This window comes from Phocoena sinus, chromosome 3, assembly GCF_008692025.1.
Source record: "Phocoena sinus isolate mPhoSin1 chromosome 3, mPhoSin1.pri, whole genome shotgun sequence".
Lineage (NCBI taxonomy): Eukaryota > Metazoa > Chordata > Mammalia > Artiodactyla > Phocoenidae > Phocoena > Phocoena sinus.
Window position 1 is genome coordinate 71,897,298 of NC_045765.1, and position 19,685 is coordinate 71,916,982.

The 19,685-nt window shown below is 35.0% G+C and overlaps 1 protein-coding gene across 1 annotated transcript in view; it reads right to left on the reverse strand.

The window, feature by feature from the left end:
• Window positions 1-11,856: 11,856 nt before the first annotated feature.
• SRFBP1 (serum response factor binding protein 1) overlaps window positions 11,857-19,685 on the reverse strand; it is a 52,762-nt gene continuing 44,933 nt past the window's right edge. Inside the window, exons 5-8 of the mRNA XM_032628406.1 lie at window positions 18,439-18,520; window positions 16,736-17,447; window positions 15,447-15,484; window positions 11,857-12,149 (exon numbers count right to left, since the gene is read on the reverse strand). Of these exons, the coding sequence (XP_032484297.1) occupies window positions 11,965-12,149; window positions 15,447-15,484; window positions 16,736-17,447; window positions 18,439-18,520 (1,017 nt within the window). The 3' untranslated portion in view covers window positions 11,857-11,964. The remainder of the gene's footprint in view (window positions 12,150-15,446; window positions 15,485-16,735; window positions 17,448-18,438; window positions 18,521-19,685) is intronic.

Below are 19,685 nucleotides of genomic sequence, written 5' to 3' on the forward strand. Positions count from 1 at the left end.
TGTGTTAAAACTCAATATCCATTCTTGATTATAAAAAAGTATGTTTTAATAAGAGGAAAAGATCATAACTTCATAAAACATATCTTTCTAATCTAAAAGTCAACTTCATGCTTAAGTGAAAGCACTAAAAGCATTTCCATTAATGTCAGGAATAGACAAAGAGGTCCACTTTCAGTGTTATTATTTTATGTTGTATTGGAGGTACTAGCCATTCTACTTAGGTAAGAGAAATAGAGTTACAAAAATTAGGAGCAAGTAAAATGATCATTATCTGAAGAAGGTATAATTCTGAACCTGGGAAGATGGAGGAAAAACAGTGGAGTAACTATTAAAAAAACAGTGAGAGTTTTGTAAGGTAGCTGAGAAAGTTTTAGCCTTCATATATACCAACAATAACCAGTCAGGAGGTTAAAAATTAGGTATCATTTATAACATGAACAAAATCAAATACCTTATTTAGAAAAAAAAATCAAGGTCAAACGACAAATGACAAAATGGAAATTCTTTGCAAATCATGGTAGGCACAGGGCTTATTTCACTAAAATATGAAGAACTCCTACAAACCAGTAGCAAAAAGACTAAGAACCCCAAATAAATATGGTCAAAAAATAGGTCATAGAAAATGAAAATACAAATGGCTGTGTTAATTGTTCTCATTTTAAATTAATTACAGTAAACTTCAAATGAGCTTCTAATGCTGCCTAGTAATCATACTGTTTCTTATTTCAATTATTCTCATACTTTTTCTCCAGCATTAATTCCTACTTTCTCCTCTATAATCAAACATTACCTTCTCTCCCATTCTCATTGTCCACTGCTACCATCCAAGTCCAAGCCATTCTATCTCTTACCTGGATTATTCTAATAGCCTCCTAACTGGCAGCTTCAGGTATTCAACTATATGAGTCATTGGTATGCTGAAAAAACTTGTATATATCCATGATTAGTTATTCAATAATAATATTTATTCAAATATTTATAGAATACGTATTTTAAAAGCAAATATTTAACTGAGCACTACCGTGCACTTCTATGAATGTCAGAGAAGAAAAACCAAGCAAAGGGGAAGGAATAATCAGTAGGTTTCTAAGGGAAATCAGAGAAGCTCTCCCTAATAAGCTGACATTTGAACAGAGACCTGCAAAACTGAGGGAGGGAGACTTGCAGATATCAAAGCGGAGATTATAAATTCAAGCACTAAAGTAAGAAAATTCTAAGCATTAGTAATGCAATTATAGAACTCACTAAAGTAAGAAAATTCTAAGCATTGATAAGGCAATTATAGCATTACAGGCCTTAAAAATTTGATAGGGCTTGCAAACCTCTCCTTTATCACAGGTGGTACCTATGATTTAAAAAAAAAACAAAAACAAAATCAGAACTAGTTCACACCTATTTTAGACCTGAGTTAAACTGGTTGTTGTTGGTATATGTGAAGACTATGAACTCCCGTCCACAATAGAGAGAGCTAAGCTAAACACTGAATATTCATACCATGTTTAGTTTAAAAATAAACACAAATAATCCTCCTCCATTCATTGACCCTCTAAGTTTTGGCTGTCTTTACTGAAAAACATCCTTTCAATTATACCCTGAAAACAGCATGGAGAATGACTTTCTTTGAAAACAAGTTTCCCCTTGAGGAGAAACACATGTTCAAAGTACAAACAACATTCCAGTATTCAACTTAAGGCTACTTAATTTCTGCACGATGATGTCATACTTAGACTACTGAACTTGCTCCTGTTCATATCATTTCTTCTACAGTTCTATATTTTAGGCCCATCCATGGAAGCAGATACATCATTTTATACAACTAGAGAACAACAATAAGAACATGTGTGAAACACAAATACCTGCCAGGTTACAAAAATATTCTAAGAGTAATCAAAATTAATATCCCAAGACAATTTTTTAAAATAAAACTTAGACGCTGATTTTAAAATTTGTTTCTAAAGAAAAGACAAAAGACTTGCCAAGAAAATTCTGAGATGAACAATTATGAGTAAACAGGGCTACTGGGTATCTAAGGAAAATACAAAGCTATAATAATTTAAAATGTAATATCTGATCAGAGAAACAGATAAGCAGAAAAGAAAGAGAGCCTAGGAACAATGCTGTGCTTATATGGTGACATTTCAAATCAGTAGAGAAGGGATGACCCAACTACTCAAAAATAGCATTAAAACCATATTCATTTCAGAAAAATTAGAAGAGTTAGATCCCAACAACATATCATACACTTATTAGAATAATTCTTAGCTGCAGTAACAGATAACACCCTAAATCTCAGTGACATAACCAAATACTTATTTCTTACTCATGTGAAGTTCAACAGGTGGCTTGGTAGGGTTGTGGGGATCTGTTCCATGCCACCACGCAGGAACCCTGGCGGACAGAAATTTCACCATCTTCGAAATCTATCTTGCAAGGTTGCCCAAGATGTTAACATCTAGCTGGAAAACAAAGAAAAGAAATGTGGAAATTGCCTGGAAAGTTCTGTGGGGCATGTGAAAATCATGTAATCACTTTTACCCATATTCGGTTACCAAAATAAAAGAAGAAATAGATTAAGCGAACACTTTTTAGCCAATTTCTAACATAGTATGTCCTTCTGGTTACCAGGTGCCCTATCACATAGAGCACATTCCCTCCTTCCCTAAGTGAGACAAGCCAAAATTCCATCCAGTTATTACAAACAGCTCAATGTCCAGGATCTCTGAATAATGCACGGTTCTTTCTACCAGTTCTGGATATGGACACTTGAGGTTCCAGTGACACTTGCACCAGCAATAGATGTTATAGAAATCTCTCTACTGCCAGCAGGCCCAATTTATCGTGGTGAAGCATGGACAGGACATTTGTAATAAAAACTGCCATCTGGTAAAGGGAACATGGGAGACACACAGAAGGCGATGGTCTACAGCAGTTATGACATCCTTCTGGCAGGTGTTTTGAGGTCCCTCTAATCTGGCAGTGGGACATTTTCCTGATTTCAGTTTTTCTATCTGGAAGGAACTACTTATTCAATGTTCTTAAAAGCTCTGGATCTACCTTTTTGGAGGTTTTTTGGTCCATTATTGCATTTGATACAAATGATGGGGATCTTGCCCTCACTGGGGGCCTTCACAGGTTTTGTAACCCATCTCTTTCCTGAGCAAGTTTGGGAGCCCTAAAATACTAGTAATAGAACATTTGAAGGCTACTGAAATCCAGTCTTGCAATTTCTTCGGCATTACAAAAAAGCAGACTACTGTTTTTGAGGGAAAGGTATCTATTCAGTCACATATGCTGACAGCACCCCCAAAGTTCTTTCCTAAATATAATTCTCACGCCTGCCTTATTTTTTCCCTCACTTGCCAACATAGCTTAAAGTCATCATGTTTAGGAGGAAATGCCACATCCTTACTTAGAACTGTGTAGAGCCAAAACTCTTAGTGGGCATTTGTCCATAATCTCTTATTATTTGGGGCTAGAAGCCATGGCTTTTCCATCCTTTTACTTTTTTTTTTTTCCTGCTTTCAAACTAACAAGTTCTTGCTACATCCCATTTCTTGTTTTTTGTATCACCTTGATAAATGCAGATAGTAACAATCAACATTCTTCAGCCTCTCTCCGTACTGTCAGTAAGCATGTGGTCCACCTTCAAAGTAACTGTAAATCACCATTTAAAAAATTGTTTTGTTACTGCATGCAGAAATCTCCAGTTTTATAGCCCTGGATATTAGTTTCCATCTTGACTGTATGGTGGACCAATGCCAAGAATTTTGGATTTTTGTTACAGTAGCATCCTTCTCCTAGCAACAATTTCTGCATCAGAGTAATACCTTGTACTATCAACAAACAAACAGAAAGCCCAAATTCTCAGTGGTTTTACACAATAGATGCTTGTTTGATGATAACTTAAGTCCAGTTGGCTTAAGTGGAGGAAAAGGTGGATAACTATGGTTTTCAGTTATTGACGTTCCCACATGGATGGTTCTTTCTTCATCTTGAAAACGGAGTCCTCTACTGTCTCCCTGGGAATTGACACCCAGCTGAGGGACAAAAGAATGGTAGAGGAGAGAAGAGGATTTCATGGGCCAGACCTGGAAGTGGTTTACATAATTTTCACCCATATTCCAATAAGTAATTCTTGTCACATGATCCCGACCTAACTTCAGGAGAGGCTGAGAAATGCAGATTCATTGTAACTAACTGGTTTGATTAAGCAGTTTGCCAACTGGGGTAAATTCCAGAAAGATTAAGGCCTAAAGGTAAACATAAACCTATACAAGTACTAGAGGAAAATATAGTAGAATTATTTAGGGATGTCAAGTACTCAAAAGGGTATGGGAGTTCCATGGGCCTACAATGGGCACTCAGGAGAAAGATGGGGGACAGAACAAAGATAAAACTTTCCTTGATGGTGCAGGCCTGAAAGAGGAGGTTACTGTTACAGGAAGGACACAAATACCCACTGGGATCCTTCTTCCCTACTAAGAAAAAAGCCTTAAGCCAGGGTAAGGTCATCAAACAATTACCCAGGACACAGGTATAAAGACTCACTGTGGCTTGGAAGTGTAAAAGGGAAAACAAAAAACAAAAACAACTCTGTATCCCTGGGAAAGGTCAAGAAGCTATCCTTCACCTAGATCACCTAACTTGGGAAGGAGCAAGGAACTCTCTCAAACAAGATTCACCACGGATGCAATGAAAGTTTAGTTGCCACAAGGAAGAGGGGCAGGATCTCTGTTCAGAAAGGCACAATACCAAGATCCAGTCATAATGTTTAAGTATGAAAACCACAGAAAAAATTTTAAAGTATGAAAACTACAGAAAAAATATTTAAATATCAAGAGCTCAAATAATTCCTTCCATGAGTCTTTTTTTGAGGAATGTACTAGAAAATGAACTTCATCCAAACAAAACATAACTGAGAAAACTTCAGCAATTTAGCTTTAATATACTTAACTGCAAATCTAAGGCTAAAACTAAGGTGGGGATAAGGGTAGAATAATGTTATATAATAATGTTCAATGTTACATGTTGTACATTCCAATGAAGTTAAATTAATGCAATTAAAAATTGGAAGGGAATGCAGATGGAAAAAAAATCTGGCAATTTTTAACTACATATATTTACCTTCTGACATAACAGTGTTACCTCTAGGAACTTACCCCAAAGGCATATCTCCAACAATATGAAAATACATACCGCTGGTTCATATTTTGTTTGAAACAGTTTGTAGCTGTAAAATATGAAAAATAATCTATAGGCTCCTACATAGATGAGTGGTTGAATAAATTGATAGACCTACGCAATGAGGTACAATGTCATTTTTTATTTATTTATATTCTGTAATGGCTTAAACAACAAAAATTTATTATCTAATAGTTCTGTAGTTTAGACCCATGTAGTTCTGACACGGGTCTCACTGAGCTAAAATCGGGGTGTCAGCAGGGCTGTGCTCCTCTCTAGAGGCTCTCTGGGAGGATCCTTTTTGTGGGTTGTTCAGGTTGTTGGCAGAATTCAGTTTCTTGAAGGGGTAGGCCTGAGATACCTATTTTCTTACTGGATGTAAACTGAAGGCTTCTAGAGGCCACCCGCATTCCTTGGCTTGTGATCCATTTTCTCTATCTTCGAAGGCAGCAATAGCGGGTGCAGTCCCTCTCACACACATTTTTTTTTTTTTTTTAATTGAAGCACAGTTGACTTACAACATTAGTTTCAGGTGTACAACATAGTGAATTGATATTTTTATAGATTATACTCCATATAAAGTTATAAAATTGGCTATATTCCTTGTGCTGTATATTACATCCTATAACTTTTTTTTTTTTTTTTTTTTTTGTGGTACGTGGGCCTCTCACTGTTGTGGCCTCTCCAGTTGCAGAGCACAGGCTCCAGACACGCAGGCTCAGTGGCCATGGTTCACGGGCCTAGCCGCTCCGTGGCATGTGGGATCTTCCCGGACCAGGGCACGAACCTGTGTCCCCTGCATCTTCAGGCAGACTCTCAACCACTGCGCCACCAGGGAAGCCCCCTATAACTTTTTTATACCTAGTAGTTTGTACCTCTTAATTCCCTCCCCTCAAGCCTCTCCCTTCTGGTAAATACTAGTTTGTTCTCTTTATCTGTGTCTATTTCTGTTTTGTTATATTCATTCGTTTTATTTTAAACAAGAAAGATCTCTATTGACAGATTTGTAGTGATTTCCAGAATACATTTTTAAATGAAGAAAGCAAAGATCATAAAAGTATCTAGGAAATGTCAATTTTTATGTAAGAAAGAAGGGGAAATAAGAATATATACATGTTTGTTAATCTGTGCAAATAGCAACACAGGAAGAATACACCAAGGACAAATGAGATTGACTATCTACATGGGGTAGGTGGGATTGGGGTGGAAAGGAAAGAAACAATTGGAAAGGCAGAGTTGCCACTTCTCTGAGTATACTGTTTTGTGCTGCTCTAACATATGGAACAATGTTAACGTTTCACATACATAAAGAAAAAATAAATAAAATTACCAAGGTTGGAGAAAAAAATGCTTCAAATTAAATATCATAAATATATGAATTAAAATGCATTTCAAATGAAGTACTATATGGAAGGAGAGGGGAAAAAAAAAGAAACACTAACCCAGGTAACTTTTTATTATTATTTAAAAAACTGAGATACAATTCACATACAATAATGTACATCCTTATAAAGTGCACAATTCAGTGGATTTTTGTATTCACAAAGTTGTGCAACCAAACTACAATCCAATTCCAGAACACATTCAATCCTAAAAGGAATGCCACAGCCATTAGCAGTCATTCACTATTCTTCCTTCCCCAGCCCTCAGCAATCACTAACCTACTTTTGATCTGTGGATTTACATATTCTAGACATTTCATATAAATGGAACCCTGTTTTGTGTTTGGCTTCTTTCTTAGCATGATGTTTTCAAAGTTCATCCATATCACAATATGTATCAATACTTCATTCCTTTTTATGGCTGAATAATATTCCATTGCATGTACATACCACTTTTATTTATCTAGTCATCAGTTGATGGATATTTGGGTTCTTTCTTCTTTTTATCTATTATGAATAATGCTCCTATGAAATTCATATTCAGGTGTTTTTTTTAAACAAGTTTTCAATTCTCTTGCAGGTATACAGCTATGATTGGAAATATGGGATCATATGAGACTCCCATTATGCCTATGTTGGTACATTTGATGGTATCCCCACAAGTCTTTGAAATTTTTGTTATTTTTTTCCCCTCTAACTGGATAATCTCAATTGATCAATTGTTAGGTTTACCCAATCTTTCTTCTGTCTGCTCAAATGTACTGTTGAACCCATCTGTTGAAAGTTTTGTTTCACAGTAATGTACTTTTCAACTCCTAAACTTCTTTTTCTTTCTTCTTTATAATTTTTATCTCATTACTGATATTCTCTATTTGATGAGACATTGTTCTCAAACTTTCTCTTAGTTTTTTAGATATGGCTTCCTTTTGTTCTTTGAACACATTTAAAATAGCTTATTTAAAGTTTTTGTCAAATATATCCAAACTTTGGACCTGCTTGGGACAGTTTCTATTGATTGCTTCCCCACCCTGTATATGAGCCACAATTTATTTCTGTGTATGTCTTACAACATTCTGTTGAAAACTAGACATTTTAAATAATATAATGTTGCAACTCCAAAATCAGATATTCTCTTCTCCTCAGGGCTTGTTGTTGTTGCTATTTTTTGTTGTTGTCTAGTGACTTTTTTGAACTATTTTTGTGAAGTCTGTATTCTTTGTTGTATATGGCTACTAAAGTCTCTGCTTCATTAGCTTAGTGGTACACTAATAACTGGACAAAGATTTCCTTAATGCTTGCAATTGATATTTCTCTCATTTTGCTGAGTCTGTATGTGTGTTGGGGTACAGCTTCAACACTTGGCCAGGAGGTTGACAATTCCACATCAGCCTTCACTTCCTGCTTATGCAGAGCCCCCAAAGTCAACCAGAAGTGAGAGTTTAGGGCCTTCTCGGCACTTTCCTGAACATGCACATAGCCCTGTCATTCGTGTGACTTTTCCTTAATTCCAGGAAATTTGTCAAAACTTATCAAATTCCCTAAAGATACTGAATTTTCCAGATTTCATTTTAATTTAACTTCTTGTTTTCCCCAACTGTTATTCACTGCCTCAGGCAGCTGTGATGTTAACAATTGCCTCTAATTGATTTCAAAAAGTGATCTGAGGAAAAAATGCTTTTCACACTGGGAAAGCTCTTAGTCAAGTTAGATAAAGACAGAATTGCCATGGGGTCTTCCAGTGAACTACCATACTGGCCAAATAGTGATAATTCTCGGGGAATGTGTCTTTGAATAATCTCCAACCCTGTTCTGGCCCCTATAGTGTCTGCCAGGCTGCAGGTTTTCATCATTACTGTGGGTTGTTGATTTTCAAGACACCATGGATTTGGGGAGTGGGGGATGAAAATAGGACAAGTTAGCATGTCACAAAGATACTGTTCTTACCAAGAGTCAGCCATTTTTAATAAATAACATTCCCTGGATTGCTGTAAACTTTTGGTTAATTCCACAGTTCTGAAAACACTGATTCTGACAATATGGACAGTTTTCTCATTGTTTTTAATGGAGAAAAAGAATTTCTGGATGTTCTTACTCAGTCATTTTTGCTGACATTATCCCAGGTAACTTGCAAACTTAGCAAAAAGTATATAAACAATAGTACAAAAGCTGGGGGGAAAAACTGAAGTGTACTGTAGTAAGGTACTTGGACCATATGTAAAGTGGTATAAATACTACCTGAGGTTACACTGTGATAAATTAAAGATGTATATACTACAGTAAACCTCATAAGCCAATAATTGATAAAATGAAGTAATAAAAAATACCTTATTAATAAAAAATAAATAGAAAAGTAGAAAAAAGAAGTCCCCCTGAGATAATACTGAAATACATTTAAAAACTCAATAAACAGGAGAAAATGGAAGACTCTTCCTTATTCTAAAAAGCCATCTAAAAAGTATAGAAAAAAGGTGAAATAAAAAAAAATCATCATTTACAGTTACTATAGCAATCTTTGTTTCAGGTAAGAATTATGAATGAATGTTAAAACTAGTGCATGAAAGTTTCAGGACAGAATTAAACATAGTCTCAAAGTATCTCCTCACAAGATAATTATTAATTATAAACAGAAAAACAGTAACTTTGCAGTGGAGAAACCTTATAGATACCACTTGAAACAAGTAAGCAAATTAATACTACCAGTAGTGGGCCAGCCATATCAACATCGTCACCTAACTCCAGATATGATGCACTAGGACAAATACAACATTCCTTCTCTAACACTCCTGCCAAAAGTGCAGAGCTTGAATTTGATAATGGGAATATTAGACAAACCCAAATAAAGGGACACTGCAAAATAGATCTGTACTCCTGAAAAATGCCAATGTCATGAAATCCTCTGACTGAGGTACTGTTCTCAACCAAAGAGAGATGACAAGTCAATGTAATGTGACAACTGTATGTAAGGCATGATGCTGCACTTTCTGTTGCTGTAAAAAGACCCTGGGAAATTGGCAAAATCTGAATATTTGATAATTGGAGTGTGGTAATACAAAAGAATAGAGAATGACTTTGTTTTTAAAGAGAGAATATAAAGAGGAGAGAGAACAAAGATGGAAATGATAAAAGGGTGAGAGGTAAAGAGTTGTTTTTAAAGAGAGAATATAAAGGGGAGAGAGAAAAAGATGGAAATGATAAAAGGGTGAAAGGTAGAGAGTAGGTAGAGAGGGAGAGAGGGATGAAGTGAAGAAAAGAGACAAGAAAGAAAGGGAGAAAGATAAAAAAAGGAAGAAGAGAAAGGGGGAAAGGAAGGAAAAAAGGAGAGGAGAGAAGGGAGGATGACAGGCAAGGATAAAGTAAATACAGGAAAATGTTAATATTTGGGAAATTTGGGTGAAGGATATTGTGTAGTAAAGGACCTGGCCTTGCCCAGAGAGAGAAAGTGCCTTTGGCTTCAGCTTCGTGGATGCACTCTATGTCATACCTGATAGGAGTGTCTTTGTTTAGGGCAGGAGCTGGCTGAACTAAAAAAGACCTACCATGTAATTTAGGATGGGGACTTCGGTATTCTTAATCCATCTGCAACAATCACACTGGCAATCAACTGATCACGTCTTCATATCGAAGCTACAATAAAAATTCAGGACACTAAAGCTCAAGTGAGTTTCTCTGATTGCCAATACTCTGTGCATATTGATGCCACGATGGTAATGCAACCTGAGGACAACAGAAACTTTGCTTTTAGAACCCTCATAGACTTTGCCCTAAGCATCCTCTTCCTTTGGCTGGTTATAATCTGTACCCTTTCCCTGTAATAAACTATAACTGGGAATATAATAGGTTTCAGTGAGTTCTGCAAGCAAAGTTTTGAACCTGAGTGTATTTGGTGAACCCTCCCCTGCAATCTCCGAACCTGCAGCTGGTGTCAGAAGTGAGAGTGGTCTTGTATGGGCTCTTTCTTCTAACTTTGTAGGCAAACCGTAATTCCTTGAAGTTGAGGTTAGATGTCTTGGGCCGACAGACAGTGCTCTCAACCTCACAGTTTGGCTAAATCTGGGTAGGGATAGAGACATTATTTTTTAACTTTTCCTGTAGCAATTCTTCATAATTAAAATTTCAATTGAAATTAATTTCAATTTGACATAATTGGAATTATGTAAAAATAAAAATTTAACAAAGGAGAAAAAAACAAATTTTGCATTTAATACAGAAAAAATAATTTTCTTTCTCTATGATCTCTTGAATTCTATTGCTCTAGTTATCTAAATTCTTAAGCTCTTCAAAAAGATAAAAATGACTTTCCAGAGCTTCTGAATTCCTGTTAACCAGAAGGTTTTTTTCTGTCATTAACAGCACCAATGCATAGAAAGCAGAACTTAGTGTTACTTAGTTAACCAAGAACCTTAATTTCTCAGAGCAGCAAAAAGTGAAACATTTGAAGGGATTTTTAACATCCTGTTTTCCTTTTAAATAACAGTACTATGAAGTATAAAACAGTCCCTTCTTCAGTGAGTTATCTCATAACCTCTGCTCAGCTATCAGTACAAATGCTCCTTCAATCACATCTCCTTCAGAATTTGTTCTTACAAATTCCAATCTATGATTCCTCAAAAACTGTTTCTATAAGAACACATGGGAGAGAGCAAGCAAGGGAACCTGTTGTTGGTTCTCACTGCCCCCTGCTGCTGCAGGGACCCAATAAAGCCCTGCCTGAAAAAAAAATAAGAACACATGGTCAAGATATTACACATTCTTGATTTGACAGAAATTTTATATGCAGTAAAATACAAAATGCATTTTTGGTTGTGTTGCTACATTTAAACATGAATGTTGTCCAACTAAGTGAAGCATAATTCAGAAATACAAAATTTTCCTGGGAACCTGTTTTAAAAGTTAAAAACTAAAAAATTACAAATAATTAAAACTATGACAAAAGTTAATATTTACTTATATAACTTATTATCTGTATACCCATAATAGAAGTTACCATCTTAGTTTTGCTAAGAGCAATTTTCAGCAAAAATGATCTATTTTAGATAGCTACAATTTCCTCATATTTTTCCATTATTATTTTAAAAGTAAAGAAACAGAGCTAAACTAGTGAAATATACTTCATTAGCACAAATGAGAAAATCTGGGACAGCCAATATCTCAATATTCTTTTATAGAGGGAATAGTCTTGACATATTTAAAATTAATTTAAGTATGCACTTTATTTGTGGAAGCTTAAACATAACTTGAACATACTTAAAAAAAAAAGACAAAACCAAACTCATTTCTATAACCCATTCAAAGAGACTTATTCAAATACATATTTAAATAATGGGCTGGTTAAAAAAAAAAGAAAGGTTAAAAAAAGAAAAACAAATTTTCGATAGAGAAGTTCACAAAAAAACAGTACTAATCAATCCTCAAAGGTAATTTTTTTCCCCTGAAACACAGCAATTTTGGATTGCTGTTCTTTTCGCCTCCGGCTTGCTTCCCATGAAGGATGAAGAGGCAGCTGTGATTTCTGTTTTGTATTTTCAGGTCCTCTTCGTGCACTCTTATTAAACTGATTATTGATCTGAGGTTCAATTTGCTGAAAATCTGGAGGAGAAAGCAAAATTAATGAAAACTAAGTCTATACATAAGTAGCATAGAAAACAAATACATTTTATCTTCTCAAATCAGTGTTTAAGGAAGAAATTTAGTTTTACTTAAATGGAATACCTCACAGTGTAAAATCTAAGTCCTACAGGGAAGTTTGAAGTTGAAATACACATATGAGCAGTCAGTTTTGGGACACATGCTTTCTAATTGTTGTAAATAGATGTCTGTTGCATGCCTCCTAGTATATGCTGTGCTGTCTTATTTACACTGACATTAAGAAACACAGTCCAGACAACATATAAGGCAAAAAAATTTAAAAAGGAAGGACATTTTGTATTTTTAAAGGAATATGATTCATTATCATATGACACCTGTGTGTGGAGCAATGTAGCCAGAAAATTCACATGTTTTAACTAAAATATTGAATCCAACAGGGTTGATGGGTGAGCTTTTTAAAGGGCTGTTAACTGATTCCACTCCCTTGTTATTGAACAAAAAGTTGTGATTGCAAGGTAAACTGCCGTATCTGCTCAAATTTAAGACTAAGTTCTTTTTTAACCATAAAGTTATCCACCAGATATGAGGGTGGCAACTTGTATTCTAGTCCTTACAACCTCTTTTATTATGAGAAACTTCAATTATATTATTTTGAACAAAGTACAGGGAGACTTGCTAGCCTGAAAAGACTGAATCAATGCATATTTATAGAATCAGAAAGAAAAAGAGAAGCAAAAAATTTAATACAGATTTATTAATCAGTCCTAGGGGTGTATAATTTCTCCACTGCAAGTTAGCTATCATTGTCAGAAGCCTTTTAAAGATCTTAAAAAAGCAAATGTCATAATGTTATACAAGCAAGTGTACAGTTGGGATAACATTTCCAAAACATCACTGCACACAGATTCAAAACGTCCCATATCTTGTACAAATCACATGTGCTCTAGAAATCTATAATAAAGAATGCCTCTAGTGATAGAGTGATGAATTTAAATGTTAAATGAAACTGTTTCATGTAAACTGAAATTTGAATAAGGCAATATTTATAAACTGATATATATTTTACATAATTATGTAAAGCATATTTGCATGAGCAAACAAATGGATAAATTAAGTATTATAAATTTATAAACTAAAAACAAAAACATGTTTTACTTGGGTTTCCTAATCAGGAAAATGTGGGAGTGTCTTAAATTTCTAGTTATTCTGTATTTGTGAATATAAGGCCATGTATTTGCCAAACCTAGTATTTTAATACAGCCATTAAAATAACAAAAATTTGGCATGGGCTTTGCAGTTCAGTGGAGGGTAGTAAGGAAATGGATACCTGAGGCTGAAAAGTGAGCATCCTATGTATATGTTAAGGAAAAGATAAAACTGTTGCCAGCGAAAACTTGGGAAGTAGGCTACATGCCTATGGAATTGCAGCACAAGGGTAAGTGGCTGGAAAGAATAAAAAGATTAGTGTACTGATGGCTCTTTGGCAAAGTATTACAAAAAAAAAGAGAAAAGTTCAGGAAAGAACCGGCCAGCTCACAAGCAGAATCAAAAGGGAAGAGAGGGTTCAGATATTTGGGACCTTAAGGTTTAGAAAAGCCTTTGGACTCCTAACAGTAAGAGATAAGACTGAGAAAGATTTTAAGCAGTAAAGGTCCGAAGAGATTTAGCTCTGCAGCAGAGATAAGAGTAAAGGTATGGCCGTCTCAACCAAACCTGAGAATCTGAATGCAACAGACACTGAATGATTGGGACAGTGACGGAGGGCGGGGGTGGGGAATGACCCACTAACATAAATAAGGCAAGTTTAAAAAATAGCTCTAGGAAAGAATTTTTGGTGTGGTGACTAGCTCATTGATGGACTGACTGGAAATAAAGAGGTCAGAAATCCAGTAAGTTTTGGAGGGAACTTTTATTGTGAAAGAAATCACAAACCTAGGCTGGAAAAAACCTGACTGTTAAGACTTTAAACCATCTTCACGATCATATATTTTTACTAATCACTTGGGGCAACTCCCAAGAAGATCATACTAACTGTCTACTTCAGCTGTGGCCATGGAACAAAGACCCTCCCAAGAACACGGTCAGAGACCACAGAGAACAGTGGATAAGAAAATTCCTCATAGATTCTTCACAATCTTTGCTCAGGTAGTAGACATGTTGCACACCTCCCATGTTTCCCTTCACTGAATGAGAGATTTTATTGTGGTTACCTTGCTCCTGCTCTGCCACTAAATATCTGGTCTGAGTTGTGGGCAGGCAGTCTGTCTTTTTAGTGTACAGGTCACCAAATTTTGAGCAGTCACATCATGAGATCTGATGGAAAGCACTGCATCATTACTCAGGAATTCTAGGCTTTCAACTGGATACAATGACTGGATGGGACTTTGGGTTGGCTTTCTCAGGAAGGAAGCACATAGTGTGCTCTGTGTTGAGAAATTACCAGAGAAAATTACCAGTGAAATTACTATCTGATGATCAAAAGGATGGTCAGCAGCAGACAGTTATGTGTTCAAGAAATTCCACTTTCTTTTTCCACCTAGCCGCATAGTTAGACTGCATTTCTTAGCTCCCTTTTGGCTAGGATGGGGTCATGTAACTAAATTCTGGCTAATGAAATGTGAGCAGAACTGATCCTTAACACTTTCAGGCCTGGCCCATGAAAACATCTTACAAAATTCTCCATGTACTCTATTCCCTTTTGTTGGTCAAATGGAGAATACCTGGGAACAGGAGTAGAAAGGAGGCAAAAGAGGGAAGGAGCCTGATCCTTGAATGACTATGTGAAACACAGCCCCTGTGCTGATTCATAGTAGACTGTAATGTGAGAAATAAATTTTTATTATTTTAAATCAGTGAGAGTCTGGGATTATGTAGAGAAGTCAGACCACCCAAATATATTAAACTTGATTTGTTACAAATTAATCTGAAAATCTGGTTTCACTCTTAACCCTGGAAGTAACATACTTATTACTGAATGTTTAATGGCATGGCGTTGACTAAGATGGAACTTACATAGCAATTTACTTAAAGAATATGTTGATTAGTTCAAGATAAATTAAATAGACCCAATATTTCCTGATAACTTTTATCTAACATATTTCCTATTGGCAGGACAGAGAGGGTAAAAAAAAATAATTAAAATTTAAAAATTATTCTGATAATTATAAGATGCTCTATTTCCATTTCTGTGGGTACATAACTGATTCAGGCTACTAAGCAACCAGAATTTTTCATCTTTCCTCTTTGGCAAAGCATTGCTCAACTGCATATGGAAGTCAGGAAGTCATTAATACATGCCTGGGGTTTTGCTTCTTGGAGCCTGTTCTCTGTAATTTCTAAAAGAAGAAAAACACCATTAGGACATTTAAAAGATAAATCCTCTGACTTTAAGAAGATAACATAATAAAAATGTTAATAAAACTCATTAAAAAAAACTATCATACTCCTTTACCCCCCGAGAAATGAATTAAAAAATTATGAAAACCCCACGTTTTAGCTACATCAAAGGTTTGTTAGACCCCAGTATTACTATAGAAAAATGTAGGAATTTTCCTCTCACCACCTGTATAGGGATTTCTGGCCATAAAATATCCTGTCTTGGTTACCTTGTACCTTTGAGAACTATCTAGACAAAGAATTTCAAAAATCTTACAGGGGGAATGAGTCACATATAACAATCACATATAACTAAGATTAACATTTTTTTGGGAGAGGGAAGGGATAGTGGTGCTTAATTTTCAAGTGAGGGAAAAACTGTAGCTTTTTTAGGCACAGTTGGGAGATATATGAAATAATGTAATAATTTTCAAGACTCCAAAGATGGTTTGTGTGTCTTTTCCATACTCTGACTTTTATGGAAAATTTCAACATCACATTTTTCTATTCTACTAAAAATTATGCCTGACCTATAAATTATAGAAAAAGTTTACTGAAGAAAATAGCTAATCATGATTTTTATTCTATAATGTGAAGATATCCCCTATCAGATTAGAATTACAAATGAAATTAAACTTATTGATTTATAACAAAACAGCTGTGAAAAGAAGGGATAAGGATGACAGCATCACCAAATATAAAGCAGTCTGGAGAAACTCAGTGTTAGGGCAAGCAGCCTTATCTACTGAAACAGAAAAACATAAAACAATTGAGTTTTACAATAATGCCCTGGGTCAACAAGAGAAAAAACAAAACAAAACAAAAAAAACCACATTCTTTTCAGAAAGTTCTGTTTAAAAAGTGAGATATGTGAGAAATTTTCAAAAGTTTTCACCAAAAGCTAACTCAAAGTTTCAAAACTTTGATAATCAAAGGAATAAACTTAACTTAGCTAGACAATTAAATTAGACAAATTTATCTATATTGTCTCATTTTCTGATGAGGTTGGAAAAATGTAGCATTATCATACGTGTATTTGTATATATTATCCAATATAAAGTTGGAGAGGGCCAAGTCTAAACACAGGATGTATTGTACAAACTAGAATTATGTATGAGAGATAGTATCTCAATGTTAGGATGTGTGGTTATTTCATATCTTTTGAAAAATTAAGAACTAATAATTCTTTCAGGATAAAAAAATACCCTTACCTTCCAGAGCTTTTAGATCCAGATAAAGAATGGAAAAACACTGATTCAAACTTCCTTGCTTCTGTACGTGGCTTGTTTTTATCACTTCTCATATCCTGATGGGTTTCAAGTATATCTTCTTCAGGCAACAATTTTTTGGGGGGGTTTTGTTCCTTAACTGAAAAATGACAACTACTTTCCTTCTTCCGTGTCCGTTTGACTTTCCCAATGAAGAAGTCATCACCACTATCACTATCCTCAGACATGGAAGACTGTTTGTAAAACCTTTCTTCTGTGCTATCATCAAAATATTCCTTCTCTTCTTCATGTAATTCTTCTCCATCACTGTTAACACCAAGTGAGCTACTGGACTCTTTCTCTTTTTTGGTTTGACTAAATGTTTTCATTTTGGGGTCAGTAGGTGTTTTCTGGGGTTCAGAGGGTACTGCAGAATCTTTTTCAGAAGGCTTTGATAGAGAATTTGGAATGTCCACTGTTTTGGGTCCATGCTCCATCTTGGTTATTTTTTCTTTTGAATTATTTATTGGTTTCTTTGCCAATATTTTGGCTTCTTTCTCTTCTTGCTCACTGATAATAGTTCCTTCATGCTGTAACTTACTGGCATCATCATTTGAACACAAAGTGTCCTTGGAATGATTTTCTTCTGAAGCATTCTTTGATGACTTAACTTCAACAACATTTTGTCTTGCATCTTTAAAGGCTTTGACAGCAGCTGCAAGAGAAACAGGATATGACTTGTTTCAGCATTGAAACAAATAATACAAAACGTTACTGTTTTAGTACAGTATTTCTTAAATTATTTGGAAATACTTAAGAGAATGATTGGAATTTACATTACATACATATAATGGGTATGAATTTACAAAGAAATCTATTAACTTTTACAAAACCAAACATATACAAAATGCTCAGAGGTATCCATTTTAAATCTCTAAAATTAAAAGAAAATTTATTCCTTCATGTATGGATGTTAAGAAGAACAGTAAAAACTTCACTAAATACAAATAAACAGACTAAAATGACAACTTTAATTTCTGTAATAATAATGTATTAATACAATTGTAAATACCGTAAATTGTGCTTTCAGACATTAAAAATAAGTATCTTCTAATCTGTGACACAAACATTTAATTCTTTTAATACATTTTTTTTTTGTGGTACGCGGGCCTCTCACTGTTGTGGCCTCTCCCGTTGCGGAGCACAGGCTCCAGACGCGCAGGTTCAACTGCCATGGCCCACGGGCCCGGCCTCTCCGCGGCATGTGGGATCTTCCCGGACCGGGGCACGAACCTGTGTCCCCTGCATCAGCAGGCGGACTCTCAACCACTGCGCCACCAGGGAAGCCCCTTTCAAAACATTTTAAAATGTACATACATAAATAGAAATTATGTGACTAAGTGGCAACATCGTAAGTAATAATATGAATTATACCAATATTTAGAAAATCAATTGTATTCAATATTATCATGAATATATATTTTAGAAATTTAGGAAATAGGGATTTAGAAAAAATACAAAATTTTTTCAGACATCAGATAACTTCCATATTTTCAGGTAGCTTCCCACATTTGGAAATATTTGAAAGAGACATTTATAATATAAAAGATCCTCAAAAGGAGAAAAGCACCCTGAAAGTAAACAAATGAATGGCTGTTTATTCAAATCATGTACCATAAACGGTTTAAAAGTCATTTAATTCATACCTTTTAGCACGTCTATTTTTTTCTTCAGAAGAGGGTGCACTGCTAGTCTGGCAACTGCTCTTTCAGTTGCAGTAGAATCAGGCTGTAAATTGAAATAACAAGCACATGCGAATAAAAACTATGTAACACTACTAAGAAGTGAATAAAATGCAATCCACTGTAATTTTTAAAAGTTAAGAGTTAGGGAACAGGAATCTGTTAATACTCTAATTAGACAACTCACCTGTAATCCATGCTAAAGATAACACAGTGACAAAAATACTACTGTTCTTAACAGTTAAAATTATCATGTAATCAATGAATAAATATTCTTTGGGTACTTAATATCTTCCCAGAATTGTGGTAGGCATCGTGTGTGATATTAAAAAAAAAAAAGTAATATAGCTCCTGTATTCAAAGAGTTTAAAAGATCTAGTTAAGAAGACTAAAATAATATGAAAGAATCAAGTAACATATTAGTACTAAGCTGGGTGATATAATCCATGACTACTATAATGCTTGAAGTTCCATTTACTAGAGACCTAAAAATTATCAAATGCTATATATTTTTATTTTGAATAACTAGTACATTACTGTATTCTCACAACCTTCCACCAGTGCCTGGCTTATAGCCAACACTTTATAGATGTTTGATGATGACTGAATGGGACTATATACATATATATATATATATACATATATATATATACACATACATACATTAGTATTTATACATTTAGAAAATTCATAATTCAGACTAACTGCTTTAAATATCACCTGTAGGCTGAAAACTTCCAAATTTCTACCTCAAGCTCTAACTTGAGTTCCAGACTCACATATCCAACCACCTACTTGACATGTTAAAAGAGAATGCTGTGACTTTCTTCTTAAACCTACTTCTGCTATAGTCTTTCCCATCTTATTGTAGGTAATTTTAATTTTTCTGGTTGCTCAGGCCTAAAACTCAAATGATTCTTCCATTACATTTCTCCTTTCTTCACAGCTCACAATAAATCCTTCAGCAAATCCTGTGGTTTCATCTGCAAAATCTATCCAGAACCAGTCACTTACACCATTTCTACTTACTACCTTTGACCAAATCACCAATACCTCTCACCTGGACCAATGTAATAAGCTCACACCTGGTCATTCTCCATTGCCTCCTGTTCTCTCACAGTCAATTTCCATATAGCAGTCACAGCAAGCTTTTAAACAAAACCAGATCATGCTATTTCCCTATCTGTTCTTTTTAAAGCTTTACTGCCTTC